This window comes from Pristiophorus japonicus, chromosome 4, assembly GCF_044704955.1.
Source record: "Pristiophorus japonicus isolate sPriJap1 chromosome 4, sPriJap1.hap1, whole genome shotgun sequence".
NCBI classification, from domain to species: Eukaryota; Metazoa; Chordata; class Chondrichthyes; family Pristiophoridae; genus Pristiophorus; species Pristiophorus japonicus.
The window spans coordinates 256,147,588-256,167,442 of record NC_091980.1 but is presented as its reverse complement, the minus strand read 5'-3'; the positions used below and the strand labels follow the sequence as shown (position 1 = coordinate 256,167,442).

The window sequence follows — 19,855 nt, the reverse complement described above, 5'->3', positions numbered from 1 at the left end:
CCCAGGATCACACACAACTCACCATTCTAGATGTGCATTTCATATCAGTTTGTACAGCGTAAGTACTGCCCAAGTATAACTTTGAATTGCACCATTTATCTTTATGCAGTAAGGGACCAAATACTGTGTTGTATCTCAGTTATACATCATAACCATCGTCGACACCTTCACCGAAGTGTACAAGTGTATGGGCCTTAAACCAAACATCCGTAGGACAAAGGTCCTATGCCACCCTGCCCCCGCCACACAGTACTGCCCCCCGATTATCAAAATCCACGACGAGGCCCCAACGTCGACCATTTTCCATACCTCGGGAGCCTACTGTCAACAAGGGCAGGTGTCAATGACGAAGTCCAACACCGCCTTCAGTGTGCCAGTGCAGCCTTCGGTCGCCTGAGGAAGAGAGTTTTTGAAGACCAGGACATCAAACCAGGCACTAAGCTCATGGTCTACAGAGCAGCAGTGATATCTGCCCTCCTATATGCTTCAGAGACGTGGACCATGCACAGCAGGCACCTCAAAGCACTGGAGAGGTACCACCCACGCTGCCTCCGCAAGATCCTGCAAATCTATTAGCAGGATAGGCGCACCAATATCAGAGTTCTCGCTCAGGCCAATATTCCCAGCATTGAAGCATTGACCACACTCGATCAGCTCCATTGGTTGGGCCACATCATCTGCATGCCCGATACGAGACTCCCAAAACAAGTGCTCTACTCGGAGCTCCGACATGGCAAGAGAGTCCCAGGTGGGCAGAGGAAATGCTTCAAGGGCACCCTCAAAGCCTCCTTGATAAAGTGCAACATCCCCACCGACACCTGGGAATCCTTGGCCCAGGACCACTCAAAGTGGAGGAGAAGCATCCAGGAAGGCGCCAAACACCTCGAGTCTCTTCGCCAGGAGCAAGCGGAAGCCAAACATAAACATCAGAAGGTAGCGCACGACAACCCAAGCAGTCCACCAACCCGTCCCTTCAACCACTATCTGCTCCACCTGTGACAGGGACTGTAGGCCCCATATTGGACTCATCAATCACATGAGAACTCATTTTTAGTCTGGAAGCAAGTCATCCTCGATTCCGAGGGACTGCCTCAGAAGAATACATCATATTGATAAGGCTACATTTGGAATGCTATGTGCCATTTTGTGTACCCTATCAAAAGGAACATGATATATTGGATTCAGTTCAGGGAAGAGGGTAAAGGATAATTCCAGGGTTTAAAACTCTAAGCCATGAAGTGAGCCTCGCAGAACTGAGCTTGTTTTCAGCAGAGGAAAGAAGATTGAAAAGGGACACGAAAAAAACTTTCTCCTCATAAAGTACTGAGTATGTGGAATAAATCCCAATAAAAGTAATTAATGATGTTTTAATCCAGAAAGGAACAGGATGAATATCTGGTTATGAATGGAACTAAATGGGGAGAGAAGAGGGCGGTAGGATTAGTTTTGGATGGCTTTAGTAGAGTGTTGTCTGTACATTAGTCACTAGGCCACATGTTGCTAAATTGGAATCCAGAGGTGACTAATTGCACTTTTGATTCGTAAGTTAAAAAATGAGTAACAGACACAGTTGTTAGGCATGTGATCTCACTATTCATACCCACAGTATGCTTGTGTACGTTAACCTATTTGTACGTTTGATGATAAAATGCTTAGATGAAAAGCAGAGTGTGCGAGTATTCTTTAAATATTGTGCGTGCTTTACTTCCCAGGTTACTACTTATTGGTTATCTGCTAAAATTGTGTGAAACATGGGTGAAAATGCTGGATTTCAGCACCATGGAAACACCAGCAACACTTCCTGGAACTTTCAACTTCAGCGGGACTGTAAAATGCGCAAGATCAGCCGCCTGTTATACACCCCGCTCAATCATCCTTTCCAGTGGAAAGTGGAAGAGAGGGGAGCTGTCACTGTGATTAATAACTGCTCCAGGACAACAGAAGAAAGCAAACCCAACCAATAACGAGCATCTGCAAAAGGGCAGATCATGGCAAAGGACCAGCAGCATCCAACCACATTCTGGATGGAGAGCAGGGGCAGGTCTGACACATCTCGTTGTGTGAATCAACATTCTCAGCAATCACTCTAATGAAGGAAAAGAACCGCTCGCAACTGCTGAATAAAAACCTAGAAGATGCACTAAGATGTGCTGTGTCTGATAAATTCACGGCAGAATTCCGAACTTTGCTAAAAGAGAAAGGGGCTGAATTTGCCCCTCGCTAGGGCATAATTTGAATTAGCTTATTTATTTTTGTTGGCACAGAAAACGCCAGCACCGGCGTGGATTTGTGCTCTTGGAGTTAAAAAAAACTTGCTGCTGCGGTAACGGAACATTCTCGCGGCGCTCTCGCAGCATTCGTGGGACGCAACGCTCACCGTCTCGCTCAGCACATCAGTGGGACGCTGATGGGGTCAGCGCGAGGCGGATGTGCCGCATCACGTTGCTGCCTCACAACGTCTCTCTTCGTCTTTTAAAGGGGAGCGCTGTTGTGAACTCTGCAGCCTCTTTAGTGGTGCCCACTGGGCCACCAGGGAGGGTGTGGGCCGGGCCAATGGCCTGGCACCCAAGAGCTGGTACTGGGCTGCATGTTGGCGGCTTGGCCACACCAGCGACCGCCAGCGTCGGGCCGACTAAAAAGTTGGTCAACAGAAAAAAGATGGCAGCCGCCGCGCTACCATCTCCCCTTTAAGGGCGGCCGGCCGCCACATTCACCACAGCTTCTCGCACCCAGAAGCTGCCGTTGGCATCGCCCCACGCTAACCTCGAGTCCGTGAGGCAATTTCCCCCAAAGGGGACAAAGGGGTAGGCGCGGGGTGATAAGAGGTCAGCGCGCACGCTGATGATGTCATCATCGTGCATGCGCTATGGCGGCATGCTGATCGTGGAGCGGGCTGCAAACCACATTTCGATGCGCGGTGCCCCGGGGCAAATCCGCACGCACTCGTTCGCTAACTCATTAGTGCACCATTAACACTGGCTGGCGGCACTAACTGACACTGTGCAAAGGTGCAATTTCAGCCCCAAAGGTGGTGAAATGAGTCGGAGGCATTTTCTATTAAAATTAGTGAATGTGGCTATAACGGTTTCACCACAGCCACACCTATGGCTAATCAGTGATTTCTATTGGACAACACTGTGCTAGCAAAATAGAATGGACTGAGATGCCTCTTTCTATGCTGTAAACGTCTATGATTCTGAAGTCATAGAAGTTTACAGCATAGAAAGAGGCATATCCTTTGTCACCAAGCATCCAGCTTTGACCTTGTGGCTCATTGTTAAACAAGTCAGATACAGTGCTCTCACGCAGGATGTGCAAATCATGGATGCTGCCCAGAAATTGAGCATTCACTGCCAGTATAATTTGTTGGTGGTTGACAACCAGTTGGACATTCAGGGAGTGGAATCCCTTGGGGTTCCTGAAAACCACAGCATCCTGAAAAGGTACCCGCATCGCGATGTGAGTACAGTCTATTGCTCCCTGCACCTTGGGGAAGTTTGCAATTCTGGAGAAACCTAGAGCCCTCTCACTCTGTGCCGCCCTGGTCATAGGAAAGCTGATCAAGTCCTTCCTGCATGCGTACAGGGCTTCAGTGACCTGTCTAATGCAGTGATGTGTGGCATGCTGAGAAAGTCCGCAAATGTCGCCAGCTGTGGCCTGAAAAGAACACGAGGCATAGAATGACAGTGCCGTGGTGACTTTGACCTCGACGGAGAGTGCAGTTCTGATGGTGCTGGTAGGTTGCAGGTCTGCCCTTATCAGCTGGCATACCTCAGTGATAACCTCCTTGTGGAAGCACAGTCTCTGATGGCAGGTGGTGTCGGGCAAGTCGAGGTAAGAATGCTTCTCCTTGTATTTGTGGGGGGGTGTAACGTCTGGCCCTCCTCATCTGTCTGTCACTTCTTACATTGGGCACATAATGCAGTGCAGCATTCCTTCGGCGATGTCGAGTCTGCTGCAAGTATTTGGTCACCAAGAGAGGGTGAGAAAGGACAGGCCCCATTGCAGTGGCTCTCTGTTTTCCACCGACTGCACACAAACAAGGAATGTCCCGACGAACACAGCTCTTCAATTCCAATCGGTCAAGTGTGGTCAAGATGGTTTTAGAGATGTTCACATCAACTCCAGCGACCTGCAGAGTACATCTGAACTCCACCGAGGTTGAAGGACAGCAGCCTCGGACACGACATGTGATCTACAACATGGCGTCCATAACACTCTGATTCGTTTTTGTGGGCGGTTTTTTGAGCGAGAAATATTGTGGGCGAAATGTGTGCGAGGTGGTGAAATTGATGATGGGCGATCTCCATGGCCGCTAGTTTGGGTAAATATGCTCTTTACGACAAAAAAGTCGCTGGCCGTTAATATTGAATCTCGGCATTAATTCCATGCGGAAAGTAACCCTGGGCGATATTATGGGCGTTGAATTTGCCCATCCAAAAAAGTGGGCGGTACGATAATATTTTTTCTCGCCGTTAAGCACATGGGGAAAATAACGCTTGGTGATAAGTTTCTGAAAAATGCCCAGCAGTTTCCATTTTGTGCCAAAATGGGCAATATATGGGCATCATTTCAGCGGTTAAATGAGCGTTAAGTGGGCGTTAAGCATGCAAAAATGTGGAGGTTCTAGCCCCATGACACTGCAGGTTGTGAATGGTCTGTTGGAAGGAAGGATCTGCACTGAGTTCTGGAATATTCAAAGAACACAATCACGATTGTTGCATCTTAACTCATTTGAACTTCAGTCCTCACCATACCTACAAAGTGGTTGGCAAGGCTAAGTTTATTCTTTCTACTCACTTGCTGGTCCTGTAGTTTCATTCCAACGACTCTGAAGGTGTTACTGGAGTTGTTGTGATAGATGTTGACTCTGCTGAATCCTTGTTGTCCAGGTTTGGCTGGGATCCACTTTTTGCTTGAATCATCATAGACCATAACTGAGGCCCGTGCTTGGCAGATGCTCTGTTCACTGCAAAGGAGAATGACAATTAACCATATAAGGAAGCAACACCCCTGCAAATATCAATATGAAAGCCTAGATACCATTGGAACAAGGCATTTTCTACATAAGCTACAAAAGATGACAACTATGTTAGGACTGTAGTGTCACTGTTGAACTGTGAAAAGAATAAATAGATTTCACAGTAAACTATTTTGGAATGGTCAGCATATCAGACTTCTTTATTCTTGATTGTACAAATCTAACATCAATATGCTTCTCTGCTACTTTTAGAGGATCCTTCCACTTGTGTGGTGAATTTCTCGAAGAGGATGTTCATTGGTAAATATTTAAACAGTAGAATGCATTAAGTTTCTGCAAAGTCTAATAGTCACTGCAATGGTTGTCACATCAAGATAAAATGGAGCAACAGCCTATGAAAAATATCCCATGGGTTCTCCAGGCTTAGAATATCACGTCAATATAAATCCACACATCGCTTTATGCCATTTCACATAACTTCATAACCTACAGCATTTTAAATCGGTTCTTAATTGAACCGCATCCAGTCAATATGTATAGCACTTGCCATAAACTCATGACAGTTGAAGTCCTGCCTTTTAATTGTTTCTCACAGAAGCTGCACCTTTAGTCAGAAACAATCTGTAGCATGGAATTCGTGGTCTCCATTACTCATTTCTTCACAACAGATATATGTTTACAGTCAAAGTGCAGATTATATGGTAATTTCACCAATCCCATGCTCCCAAAGCAGAGCTCCACCCAAAGGGAATGGGGGGGATGGGGGTCAGTGAAATGGCATTGCAGTGATAGAGCCCTATGTCTGATCTGCACTCCCCTTGGGCATGGCTTCCCACTGAGAACATGAGATCAGTGAATTTAACCTCGTGTACCTTACTGGCCTTATCCAGAACCCCGGTGAAGAACTGAGACATTTGTTCGCGGCTGTGACAGTGGCTTTGGACTCAAACTCAAGACCATTGGTTGGGAAGTAAGTCACCGTGCAGCTTGTAGAACAAGCCAATCCTCCCACTCCATTGTAATTGCACACTATTCCTTTCAGAATTTGGAGTTGCAGCAGGAGCTTTTGCACGAACAGGTTAGGCCTGGAGAGTCAGTGAACTTGGGCAGATCCCTGAAATTCTACAAAAAATGCAAATTTCACCAGTTAGGGATAGAGTATAATGTACACACATGTTTAAAAACCTGACACTAGTACTTGGAAGTAGAGTAATGAACACTTTGAAACCAGCATCATTGAGGCGAAGCACTGGTGATGAATATGGTGACATGATGGTGGGATGTGGGTTCATGCTTGTGTGTCCCACAGCAGGGAGTTGTCTACCTTAATTGGATTGTTATGGAAAAATATTTAATAGTGCTTTAGGAAAATGAGAAATAAGTGCAACCCAAGGCAATTTTGGTAAAGACCTGGATGCATGTCACTGCCCACTATCTCAACTAGGAAAGGTATGTGACGTGGCAAGATTCAGTTGAAAAAAGAGCAAGGGCGATTGAGAGAAAGAGAGAGGGAGGGAGGGAGGGAGATAACATTTACTTTGCACCTCATCACCTCTCTCAGAATAATCCAAAGCGCTTTACATAAAATGAATTTCTTTTGAAGTGTATTCACTGTTAAATATACGGGGGAAATGTTTGCTGTGACCTCAGGAGAACTCGTTACGGTTATTGAAAGATTGTCATGGGATATTTAACATCTATCCAAACTAGCAGAACAGTCAGATGCGGCTTCAGTGTAATGTCTCATTAAAAGCATAGCAGCTAACCATGCAGCACTCCTTCAGTAATGTATTTAAGCGTCAACTTAGATTATCTGCTCAAGAACTGGACTGGAGCTTGAACCCACAACTCTCTGACTCAGAGATGTGAGTGCTACCAACTCAGCCAAGCAAACACTAAAAAAAAGTAGGACTCACAAAAACGCAGACATGCCAGTATCATTGAATACACTGTGATCGACTTATTAAGTGCTCAAGCTGTTCTTTGTCTGAACAATAATAATTCTGTCATCTGGCCTCCAAATAGAAATAAAATATTGCCTTTATTCACCATAAAGAGGAACAGAAATGGTTACAGCATCACATAATTCTGTTCTATTTCAGGATTCAGAAGTCTAGGCTTTGCACTGAGCATATCATTTTCATCAAATCACCAGTGTATAGAATTTCAGGAGGGAAAGTGAACAGCTGAAATAGCCTGTACTTCAGATATCAAAGATAACATCATATCATGCTCGATCAACCGTTTCTGAGGAACTCTCCCTAGACAATCGTGGGAATGGGTTTGAAAGCTGAAAATGTTGGAAATTAGCAGTGGGTCCATTTGAACAAAAAAAAATGAAATTTTAAAAAAAGTGACAAAAAGTTAAAATGTCAGGAAATACTACAAAAACAGCAAGTTGTGAAAGCAGAGTAAACACCATTAACAAAAATAGGTTCAACTTTCCATCAGAACTATTTAATAATGAAAACAATATTCACATCATAACATTAAGAAAAGCAGAAGATTTTTCTGCACTGCAGTATGAATGTGACAGTAGTGCTTGTCCTGTTTCCTCCCTCATTACAACTGTTTTATATGGTTTGTGTTCATAAATGCAGAAGATTCAATCAGACAATGCCGGGCTTCATGTGTTTTTCTGACTTCTTCTATTTATATCTAAATAATTTATTTAAATTGTAATGTATGTACAGGATACAGAGTCCCTCTACATCTTCGGAAAATATGCATCTTGCACATTGAGGTTCGAATGTTCACATCTTTCTATATTTTTATATCTCTAGAATCATACCTTACAGCCATTTCTGTACCTACGATGCCTTGTGGCAATTACGTACCTTCTCACTTGTAGTCAACTGACTCCAAAGTAAACTTTAAATGATATAGATGGCCTTTCAATTTTTGAAACATATTCATTTTTAATTCAGTGGCATATTTAGCAGTTACAGAAGCAGCTAAGGATCATCAAAAGGGGATAAAGTTTTGAAAAGCTAGCAATTTTTTGGGGGGGATTGTCATTTCCCTTCAGATACTAAAGTGCATTGCTTTACACTGGGGGGCTGGGTGAAATACAGCGAAGAGGGGACCAAATCTATTTGAGTGCATCAGGCTCTGTATTATCGGCCACAGAGACCTGAGCTTTGCAATGTGTCCAAGGTGCCCAACACACCTCAATATGGCCGGCCTGTGTGAAGGGCATGGGGAGCCTGCACAGAAACTGTGCACAAGGCTCGTTTAATTTGGAGGCTTCTCAAAGTTATGAAAGGTATTATGCCTGAAACATCAGCTGTTTCATGTTTTCTCCACGGATGATGCCTGACCACTGAGTATCACGAGCATTTCCAGTTTTTGTTTCAGATTTCCAGCATCTGCAGTAGTTTGCTTTTTTTTACCCATACATTTCTTTTTATTGAATAGATCTATCAATACTGTGGAGATATAATTTTAAAAGAATATTATATGTAATGAATTGCAGTTTTTCATTCCAGTTTGGGGCATTTTACTTTCTATTCTCTCTACCCAACTTTTAAAAATTATTTTAAGCTTCACTTTCAAACTTAATGACATGGTTCAAGCTAATCACCCATAACGATATTTATGAGACCAAGTTATTTTCACTTCCTGAGTCGTCGGGTATTACAAGAACTGAAAGTCTCCATAAAGTGAAAGAATCTAAAACACGCTCAGTTTGTTCACACAGGACATCACAGCAACAACTAATATAGAACAGTGCACTGCATACAAAGGTGGGGAGATTCCACCTAGCAGCTTACATTTGCATGTACTAAAATGCCCCTAGGTGCTACATTGGAGGGGTTGAGCAGTGGGCAGGAAGTGGAACACAAGTTAGCAGAAGTGACCAAAAGCAATAGGGTAAGTTTTGAGGAGGATTTTGAAGGTGGGGAGCTTCGTAGTGAAGTGGAGTAAGCTAAAGTTGTACCTTTATTATTTGTTTTCAATATTAAACATTATTAAACAGTTTCCTGGTAATTTTTCCTGAGCTAAATTTATAAAAGAGAGACATATTGATCAAATTGCCTTTCACCACTGCTACTAGATTTCTGAAGTTAATCTTATGTTGTCGATTCATGTACTGACTGAAATGCTGAGTGGTGGTGGGGAGCAGGGTCTGATTATATGACCCAGCCGTGTGACTTCAATTCACCTTTCTCAAAAGCAATCCCCAACATCAGGCAGTGACTGATTTTAAGTTATGTCGGCCTTTTGGAGCAGGGACCAAATAATTAGGGAACATCATGATCTGATGACAAATGTCTTAATGACCCATGTAAAGTAGCTAATGGCTGTTAACAGCTCAGTGGGATATTTATCCTTATTACACTGGTGAAACAGCTGTCAGGAACTAGATATGGGTGTTTGGTGGATCAAACAGATGTGGTCTAGAATCTGAGGATTTATTTTTATAGCCAATGTTCTGTTCAGACCTCTAGTTAAAGAGGTCAGCAGTACAATTGGTCTGTATCCCAGTCCTGAATGCAGTTTTTGTGGAATAAAGTCCAATTGATTATGCTCTACTAAGGGGTTGAAATGCTTTCTTTAACCAAAAAAAAGGGAAGAATGTATTTTTTCCCCATGATTCGTAACCAGTCACCAAAATTGCATCCACAGAAATTATGGACTGGATTTTCCGGTCCTTTGCGCTCCGGGTTTCGCCCTGGAGCAGCGTGAAAGTTGGCGTTCAGGTCTGCTGTGCCCTGTCACGATCCTGCGGTCCGGCTTTGCGGTGTCGCTGAGTAGCACCGACGGGAAAAGCTGCTCCGGGTGTGCAACACCGCTCGTTGCGACACCGTCAGTAGTTTGGCCTTTTGCCCGATCTGTCCGACCGGAAGTACGCCTGCGATGACTGCCTGGGAAATCAGTGCGATCCAGCCATGCCAGCAGCGGTGAGGAAGATAAAGTACTCCGAAGGTAAGTGCGAGTGTTTGCTCTTTTAATTTTTTTTAGCGATTTGTGTTGTGGTGGTGTGGGCAATGTTTTGGGAATATTTTTGTGTTTTTTTTGTAAGGTTTTTTCCCTTACCCCCAGGCCTCTCTTGGAGCACACATAGCCCAGCAGTTTAGTTTGAGAGGTTATATATGTAAACCTGTAACTACCTTGTGTAGCCACCAGAGGGCTCATCCCCTGGAGTCCAAAGGGATCCCACAATCCCTTGGGAGCACCTGTACTTAAGGAGGCCTCACAGGTTGGAGAGGCACTCTGGAGACCTGCAATAAAAGGACTAAGGTCACACTTTACTTTGAGCTCACAGTATCTAGTCAGATTCTTTATTCATACATAACAACTGGCGACGAGATACAGATGACGAACCCAACGATGCAGAGAACAGTGGGCATCCTGGGAGAAATTTTCGGAGGGAGAGTGACTCGACCAATACTTCGTGGCCAACGAGCTGAAAGGAGAAGCGAACACTGCCAAACGAAGGGCTATTCTCCTCACCGACTACGGGGCACCAACATATGGCCTCATGAAAAGGCTTGCTCCAGCGAAACCCACAGAGAAATGGTATGATGATTTGTGCACACGGGTCTGGGAGCATCTGAACCCGAAGGAAAGCGTTCTGATGGCGAGGTACTGGTTCTACACCTACAAAAGGTCTGAAGGCCAGGAAGTGGGGAGCTATGTTGCCGAGCTGAGACGCCTTGCAGGACATTGCGAATTTGAAGGACATTTGGAGCACATGCTCAGGGACTTCTTCGTACTTGGCATTGGCCATGAAGTGATACTTTGCAAACTTTTGACTGTAGAGACCCCAAACTTGAGTAAAGCCATAGCGATAGCCCAGGCGTTCATTGCCCCTAGTGACAATACAAAGCAAATCTCTCAGCACACGATTGCTGCTACAAGTACTGCGAACAAAGTGATGTTGTTTTCAAATCACAACGTACAGGGGCAGGCCCCACATGCCTGCAGCTGCATGTCCGCAGATGTCTCAGAGTCCACCATCAAAAGTGATGAATGCAAGGCCATTAACACCTTGTTGGTGCTGCCGGGGAGATCATTGTTTCCATTCATGCCGCTTTAAAGGGTACATTTTCAAGGGATGTGGAATAATGGGACACCTCCATCGTATGTGCAGGCGAAGCTGCAAACCCTGCTAATCCTGAAAACCACCATGTTGCAGAGGAGGACAGATCCACGGTGGATCACGACGAACCAGGGCCTCAGACCGAAGAGGCAGAGGTATATAGGGTGCACACATTTACCACAAAGTGTCTCCTGATAATGCTGAAGGTTGAATTAAATGGACGCCCGGTGTCAATGGAGCTGGACACGGGCACGAGCCAGTCCATTATGAGCAAAAAGACTTTCGATAAATTGTGGTGCAGCAAGGCCTCAAGGCCAGTCCTGACTCCCATTCGCACTAAACTGAGAACTTACACAAAGGAACTGATTCCCATAATCGGTAGTGCTACTGTAAAGGTCTCCTACGATGGAGCGGTGCACAAGCTACCACTCTGGGTGGTACCGGGCGATGGTCCCACACTGCTCAGAGGGAGCTGGTTGGGAAAGATACGCTGGAACTGGGACGACGTCCGAGCGCTCTCGTCCACTGACGACACTTCGTGTGCCCAGGTCTTAAATAAGTTCCCCTCGCTGTTCGAACCAGGCATCGAGAAGTTCCAAGGAGCAAAAGTGCAGATCCATTTGATTCCGGGGGCACGACCCATCCATCACAAGGCGAGAGCAGTACCGTACATGATGAGAGAGAGGGTGGAGATCGAGCTGGACCGACTGCAATGAGAGGGCATCATTTCGCCGATCGAATTCAAGGAGGGGCCAGTCCAACTGTTCTAGTCCTCAAGGGAGATGGCACCGTCAGAATCTGTGGTGATTACAAAGTAACTATCAATCATTTCTCCCTGCAGGATCAATACCCACTACCAAAGGCAGACGACCTTTTTGCGACGCTGGCGGGAGGAAAGACGATCACAAAGCTGGACTTGACCTCAGCCTACATGACGCAGGAGCTGGAGGATTCATCAAAGGGCCTCATCTGCATCAACACGCACAAAGGTCTCTTCATTTACAACAGATGCCCGTTTGGGATTCGGTCATCCACGGCGATATTCCAGAGAAATATGGAAAGCTTACTGAAGTCGGTCCCGTGCACGATGGTCTTCCAGGATGACATCTTGGTTACAGGTTGGGACACAGTTGAGCATCTGAAGAACCTGGAGGAGGTTCTTAGTCGACTCAACCGCGTGGGGCTCAGGTTAAAATGCTCGAAGTGCATTTTCCTGGTGCCTGAAGTGGAGTTCCTGGGGAAAAGAACTGCCGAGGATGACATCAGGCCCACCGATTCAAAGACGGAGGCAATCGAGAATGCACCAAGGCCACAGAACATGATGGAGCTGCAGTCATTTCTAGGACTCCTGAACTATGTTGGTAACTTCTTACCGGGTCTCAGCACACTGTTAGAACCACTGCATGTCTTACTGTGTAAAGGAGATGAATGGGTATGGGGTAAAAGCCAAGAAAATGCCTTTGTAATAGCTGGAAAATTGTTATGCTCAAACAAATTGCTCGTGTTGTATGATCCATATAAGCGTTTGGTACGAGCATGTGATGCGCCGTCGTATGGGGTCGGGTGTGTATTGCAACAAGCTGATGAATCTGAGAAATTGCAACCGGTTGCTTATGCATCCAGAAGTCTGTCTAAGGCTGAGAGAACCTACAGCATGATTGAAAAAGAAGCGTTAGCGTGTGTTTATGCGGTAAAGAAAATGCATCAATATCTGTTTGGGCTCAAATTTGAATTGGAAACTGACCATAAGCCACTGATATCTCTTTTTTCCACAAGTAAGGGGATAAATACGAATGCATCCAGAGATGAGTGCTCACGTTGTCCACATACAACTACGCCATCCATCACAGGCCAGGGACAGAAAACTGTGCTGATACTCTCAGTAGGCTGCCGTTGCCCACCACGGGGGTGGAAATGGCATAGCCCGCAGATTTAGTCATGGTAATGGAAGCATTCAAGAGTGAGCATTCACCCATCACAGCCCGACAGATTAGAACCAGGACGAGCCAGGACCCCTTACTGTCCCTAGTAAAAAATTGTGCTTCACGGGAGCTGGTCCAGTGTCCCATTGGAAATGCAGGAAGAGATAAAGCAGAGTGGCACAGAGATGAAATGTCTATACAGGCAGAATGCCTTCTGCAGGGTAATCGGGTAGTGGTCCCCAAGAAGGGCAGGGACACTTTCATCAGTGATCTCCACAGTACTCACAAGGTGAGTTAATCTGGGTAATAGCCAGATCCCACATGTGGTGGCCCGGTATCGATGTGGACCTAGAGTCCTGCGTGCACAAATGTAACACATGCCTACAGTTAAGCAACGCACCCAGGAAAGAGCCACTAAGTTTATGGTCTTGGCCCTCCAAACCATGGTCCAGGGTCCATGTTGACTATGCAGGCCCGTTTTTGGATAAAATGTTCCTGGTGGTTGTAGATGCGTACTCCAAATGGATTGAATGTGAGATAATGTCGACAAGCACTGAAAGCCTGCGGGCTATGTTTGCCACGCACGGCCTGCCTGATGTCCTTGTGAGCGACAACGGGCCATGTTTCACCAGTGCCAAGTTCAAAGAGTTCATGACCCGTAATTGGATCAAACATGTTACATCTGCCCCGTTCAAACCAGCATGGTCAGGCAGAGAGAGCAGTGCAAACCATCAAGCAGAGCTCACTGAAGGCTCACTGCAGACTCGTCTATCCCGAGTCCTGCTTAGCTACTGCACGAGACCCCACTCGCTCACTGGGATTCCACCTGCTGAACTGCTTATGAAAAGGGCACTGAAGACAAGGCTCTCGTTAGTCCACCCTGATCTACATGAACAGGTAGAGAGCAGGTGGCTTCAACAAAGTACATATCATGATAGCGCAAATGTGTCACGTGAAATTGAAATCAATGATCCTGTATTTGTGTTAAACTGTGGACAAGGTCCCAAGTGGCTTCCTGGCATTGTTATGGCCAAAGAGGGGAGTAGGGTGTTTCGGGTCAAACTTTCAAATGGACTCATTCACCGGAAACACTTGGACCAAATCAAACTCAGATTCACGGACTATCAAGAGCAACCCACATTAGACCCTACCTTCTTAACCCCCCAACATACACACCAGTGGCAACCAACACTGCGGTTGACCATGAAGCAGAACCCATCACCCGAAGCAGCCCAGCAAGGCTAGCTGCACGGCAGCCCAGCAAGGGCCCAACAAACGATTCACCAAAACCAATATTTGCACCGAGACGATCAACCAGGAAGAGAAAGGCCCCAGATTAACTCACCTTGTAAATAGTTACACTACTGACATTGTGGTGGGAGTGGGGGAAGTGTTGTTATATATGTAAACCTGTAAATACCTTGTGTAGCCACCAAAGGGCTCATCCCCTGGAGTCCCAAGGGATCCCACCAATCCCTTGGGAGCACCTGGACTTAAGGCAGCCTCACAGGCTGGAGAGGTACTCTGGAGACCTGCAATAAAAGACTACAGTCACATTTTACTTTGAGCTCACAGTATCTAGTCAGACTCTTTATTCATACATAACATTGAGTTTCCCACTTTTGCACCTCCCTTAGCGCTGCGCCCCCTGACGCAGAGCCCAGATGCCAAAACTTCCTTACCAAAGTGAAAACTATTCCCAGCCGGTTACCTTCCCGCCCCGCCTCCATTTTCGCCCCGTAAACAGAAAAGCCTAAAATCCAGCCCCATACATTTCAAAGCTGTGCAATCCTGTCGTTTCATTAGAATGTTGTAAATTACACAGAAAATCAAGCAGTCCAATTTTTTGTTTCACAAGAAATTTCAGGCCCCTAGCATTTCTGCAACATGTTGATGCCAGTTTGAAGCTTCTTAGTATAAACATCTAAAATGTGACCTACGTTTTTAAATGGTGCCCAAAATTGTTGTGTTCCAGGCAGTTTCTTCTGGATAGTGTCGTAGTTTTAGAAAGTAATCCCTTCCTTGAGTTAATTGATGATTTGTCATGCATTTCTCATCAAGCAACATGATCCCAGAGAAATTCAATTTTTGAGATTGCAAAAAATCTGCAAATGGATATAGACAGGCTAAATGAGTGGGCAAATGGTGTATAATGTGGGACAATGTGAGGTTATCCACTTTGGCAGAAAAAAATAGAAAAACAAATTACTATTTAAATGGAGAAAAATTGCAATGTGCTGCAGTACAAAGGGACCTAGGGCTCCTGGTGCATGAGACAGAAAAAGTTAGTATGCAGGTACAACAAGTAATCAGGAAGGCAAATGGAATGTTGACCTTTATTGCAAGGGGTTGGAGTATAAAAGCAGAGAAGTCCTGCTTCAACTGTACAGGGTATTGGTAAGGCCATACCTAGAGTATTGCATTCAGTTTTGGTCTCCGTATTAAAGGAAGGATATATTTGCATTAGAGGCAGTTCAGAGAAGGTTCACTAGGTTGATTCCGGAGATGAGGGGATTGACTTATAAAGAAAGGTTGAGTAGGCTGGGCCTGTACTCATTGGAGTTCAGAAGGTGATCTTATCGAAACATATAAGATAATGAGAGGTCTCGACAAGGTGGATGCAGAGAGGATATTTCCACTCATAGGGAAAACTAGAACTAGGGGGCATAGACTCCGAATAAGGAGCCGCCCATTTAAAACTGAGATGAGGAGAAATTTATTTTCTCAGAGGGTTGTAAATCTATGGAATTCTCTGCCCCAGAGAGCTGTGGAGGCTGGGTCATTGAATATATTTAAGGCGGGGATAGACAGATTTTTGAATGATAAGGGAATAAAGGGTTATGGGGAGCGGACAGGGAAGTGGAGCTGAGTTCATGATCAGATCAGCCATGATCTTATTAAATGGCGGAGCAGACTCGAGGGGCCAAGTGGCCTACTCCTGCAACTATTTCTTATGTTATGTTCTTATGAGATAACTGTTATAATAAATTACTTTAAATGATTCACTACAATCAAAATTAAAGGGTAGCACAGAACATCTAGAAGTATCTGTACAAAACGTATTTAAAAGATGTCTAATATTAACTACATTAACTTTGATTTACTGATAACTACAACACAAAGAGTTGTTAAAACAGCAAGTTCAATTCATTTTGGGCTCCTCCATTTATGCATAATTTCCATAGTACAGTACAGGCATATGCATCAGAACATAGTGAAATACACATATTTTATTCACAATTACTTTAGTAATTTTCAAAGTCAGATACGAGTTTTTGAGGATTAAATTCAGTAGAATATAACAACATTTACAGTTTGGAGGAGACTAATCACTGTTCACCTTAGAAATGTCTCAATTGTTATGTGATAGCTGCATCCAACAGTGTCCAACTTCAAGTTTCAATGCCATTATTTTTGAAGTATTTAACAGCACATTAATATGTGTTGTTTGAACTAAAGAACTAAAGTAAATACTTCCAGGTATAAACCAGTCAGAAAGAACTTGCATTTATATAGCAACTTATCATGTCCTCGGGACGTCCCAAAGCACTTTGCAACCTATGCTTTACTTTTGAAGTACAATTGCTGTTATGCAGGCAAGCATGCAGTAAATTTGCACACAGTAAGGTCCCACAAACATCAAGTGAATGGATAACCAGAAAGTTTGCTTTTGGTGCTGTTGGTTGAAGGAGGAATGTTGACCAGGGCACCAGAACTCCATGGCCTTGATGTTAACTTCTCTCGTCTGGCATGGGGCAGTTAAAAGGGAGCGAAGCACTAACCAGCTCTTTCCGTCATCCCCAATATGGTCGACTGCAATTTTAAATTGCAGGCGGCAAGGACACTTGCCCCAAGCTAGTGGGGTCCTCTTTAAATATAGAGAGCTGGCTCCAATGATGTCACTGGGGCCTGATCTGTGATTTTAAGTGACGCCTAAGTGGGTGAACAGGGCAGGCTTCCTCACCAGGCCAAACCTGCGGGAGCTAGATTGAGGGCCATGAGAGGCCCAGTAAGGTAGGTTATTCATTTATTTATTTTGTTTCCTTATGGGGCTCGGAGGACTCCTGCTCCTCTTGGTCCGCAAGGAAACTAAAAATAGCAGGGCCTCAACTGCTTCGAGATTTCCCCCCCCAACCAGGAGCCCACACTTCCCTTTCCAGGCAGCTGCCTCCTGCTGAGCTCCTGGCCATTTTGGTCAGGTAGGTGACAAGCGGCATGTTATTGTGGCTTTGAGGTGTTCCTGCCTGGGAGTAGAAATTCAGGCCCCTTCCTTCTTCAAACAGTGCTATGGACTCTTTTACAGTCATCTATTAACAAAAATGATGCAAGATGGAAGCTTGAGGCTGTGCAATAATTTTGAAAAGATCTTTTGTTATTTGCACCTGCTTGGATCAATCTCAAGATTCAAAACTGCAGTTGGAGTCTTGTGAATTTACAGGCACTCAGAAGACAGACTATCAATCATTTTACCTTCTGAACCGAATACCTTTTGTTGCTATTATTAAAGATTTGCAGAGCCTATTTTAAAATGTATTATTTATGCAGGTGCAGTATTAATTTAAACTTTGTGGCCTAGAAATTGGTCCGTGCAGTGCCTGTTTTTGGGAGCTGCTCGAACTAAGGCCCCAATGTGGCGGGCAGAAAGTGTGTGCACATTTCCGGCCGTAAGTGCGCCACCTGCCATATTGGGTAAGGACGAAAATATGCATCCTTTATCCACACCCAAAACAGGTTAAGCACTTTGCGTTTGCAAATGAGGTCTCCAAACCCTGTTTAAGGCTCCTCTCCAAGATTGGTTTACCTTGAGGTTGCTGGTGCCAGCTGGAAACCAGGCCTGGGGATTGTCTGCTAATCCCAACCAAGAAGGTAACTAACTTACCAGAATTTGGAGCTGGGAGGCAGGTGGGGGAGGACCCCACATCACCGCCACTCCCAGCCACAACCGGCAATCTCTTTCCCCTGACCTCTGGACCCACTCACCTAAATCTCGTTGCAATGCTAGCAGCGGTCCGATCTTGCAGGCAGGCTCTCATCGCCACAGTGGCTCCATTATAATGAGGCCCAATATCTGACATTCGAGCAAAGAGAATGATCCCTGGGTGCCCAACTTCCCCCCCGCCCCCCCCCCCCCCCCCCATGTCCAACTGCCTGAATTCCTGGGCCTGTGTATTTTTGTGAGTTGATGGGAATATTTCAATGATTATGGAGCAAAAATGTACTCAGCTACTTTATAAGCCCGCTTCTATAGGGGAACAGGAATCACTTCCAGAGTGAGGGTATTACAAAAGGCAAACTAAGTGAAAATAGACCACTTACTGTATTGCTATTTCATCAGTTCACAGGGTTATAATTGTTTCAGATCTGCAGCCAGTGAACAAGTCCTTTGATCAGTAACAAGAAATGACCCAGCCGAATGACATCAACCTCAGCAACAAGTAAAAAGCATGCAAGGAAAATAATGCCAGATTACCTCAGGGAGTTGCTTTTTATTGTCATGTGACCTTTAGAGTTGCAAATTTGCAATGCCGAAGCCACCGCAGGCTCAAGCTTTTCTTTAGCGGCTGACAATGGCACCAGTTTTATTGAATAAACTAAAAATAACTCTAACTAAGATGACGCTAACACACTAACCATTTGCCGAGTACTTGCACAACAGATTTGATCGTATTCCTATAGTCTGGGATGGACGGGGTGGTGGGGCAGGGAAATAAAGCTTTTACAGTTAGCACAGCCTCACTTAATCTACCATTCCTTGTATAACTTGTACATGAGAGTCCATCCTCTGCTGTGATAATTCCCACCAGTGACTCCCTTCTGAAGACATGTGGGTCACACACTCCCTGCTGCAGGGTATGTCATTGCTCGTGGGCTTGCCCAGTCTGACTTTCATGTGGGAATACTTTTGGTTTAAAAATTTCAAAGCAGCCATGGACATATTCTCGAGTTATAACATGTGCAGTAGATTTAGTGCACAAATACAATTAAGAAATAAATGGCAAGGGTATTTCCGATAGGTCGAATTAGACTGTAATGGAAAATAGTGCCGCATATACAGCTTTTAAATATAACAGAAATTGTTCTTTTAAGGCCTGCTTTAAACTAGTTGAGCTGGAGCGGATTAGAATGCATCAAGTAATTGCTACATGTCAGCTTTTCGTGTTACCGATGATTGGCAGCAGTTTGAAACACTATTGTACAGTAACACCTTCAAACAATGGATTTAAACATCATCACAAAGCGAGACAGTGGCAAGCAGCTGGTCAATGGTTAGCAATAGTTGTACTGTACCAATGTACAACCGTCATTGCCGCCACTTTCATCAAACATCTGCATCCTGTTTCTATTTACTTTCTGTAATTATTAGGGAAGGGATCGTGGAATGCAAAAAATAAATAAATTTTTATTGTTCATCTGGTGACAGTATCAGTCACCAGCAGAGTAGACGCAACTCATACTGCTTTAATAATCTGGCATGAACTCCATTCTCTAGGAGGTTGCCTATGGTATAACAAGTGACAATTTCCGTAGCGTATTTGTTCAGCAGAATCCTTTCAGAGAGAGGAGTCTTGATAAAGGAACAGCTTAGCCCTTGTTGGAGAGTGTGGCACCAATTGTGTGGCCAACTGTTCTCCGAGAAGCTGAGGCAGATCAAGAATCTGAACAAACTCAGAGGCTTGGACTAATGATCCAGAGACTTGAGTTCAAATCTCACCACGGCAGCTGGGGAATTTAAATCTGGAATAAAAAGCTAGTATCAGTAATAGTGACCATGAAACTACCGGATTGTTGTAAAAATCATCTGGTTCACTAATATCCTTTAGGGAAGGAAATATGCCATCCCTGGCCTATACGTGACTCCAGACCCACAGCAATGTGATTGACTCTTAACTGCCCTCTGAAATGGCT

At 44.8% G+C, this 19,855-nt stretch overlaps 1 protein-coding gene across 3 annotated transcripts in view; it reads right to left on the bottom strand.

Moving 5' to 3' along the window:
- The window catches only part of LOC139263371 (ena/VASP-like protein), a 457,176-nt gene that overhangs the window by 192,182 nt on the left and 245,139 nt on the right, over positions 1 to 19,855 (bottom strand). For all 3 annotated transcript variants that reach the window (XM_070879361.1, XM_070879359.1, XM_070879360.1), the window contains exon 2: positions 4,801 to 4,969. In XM_070879361.1, the coding sequence (XP_070735462.1) occupies positions 4,801 to 4,969 (169 nt within the window). The remainder of the gene's footprint in view (positions 1 to 4,800; positions 4,970 to 19,855) is intronic.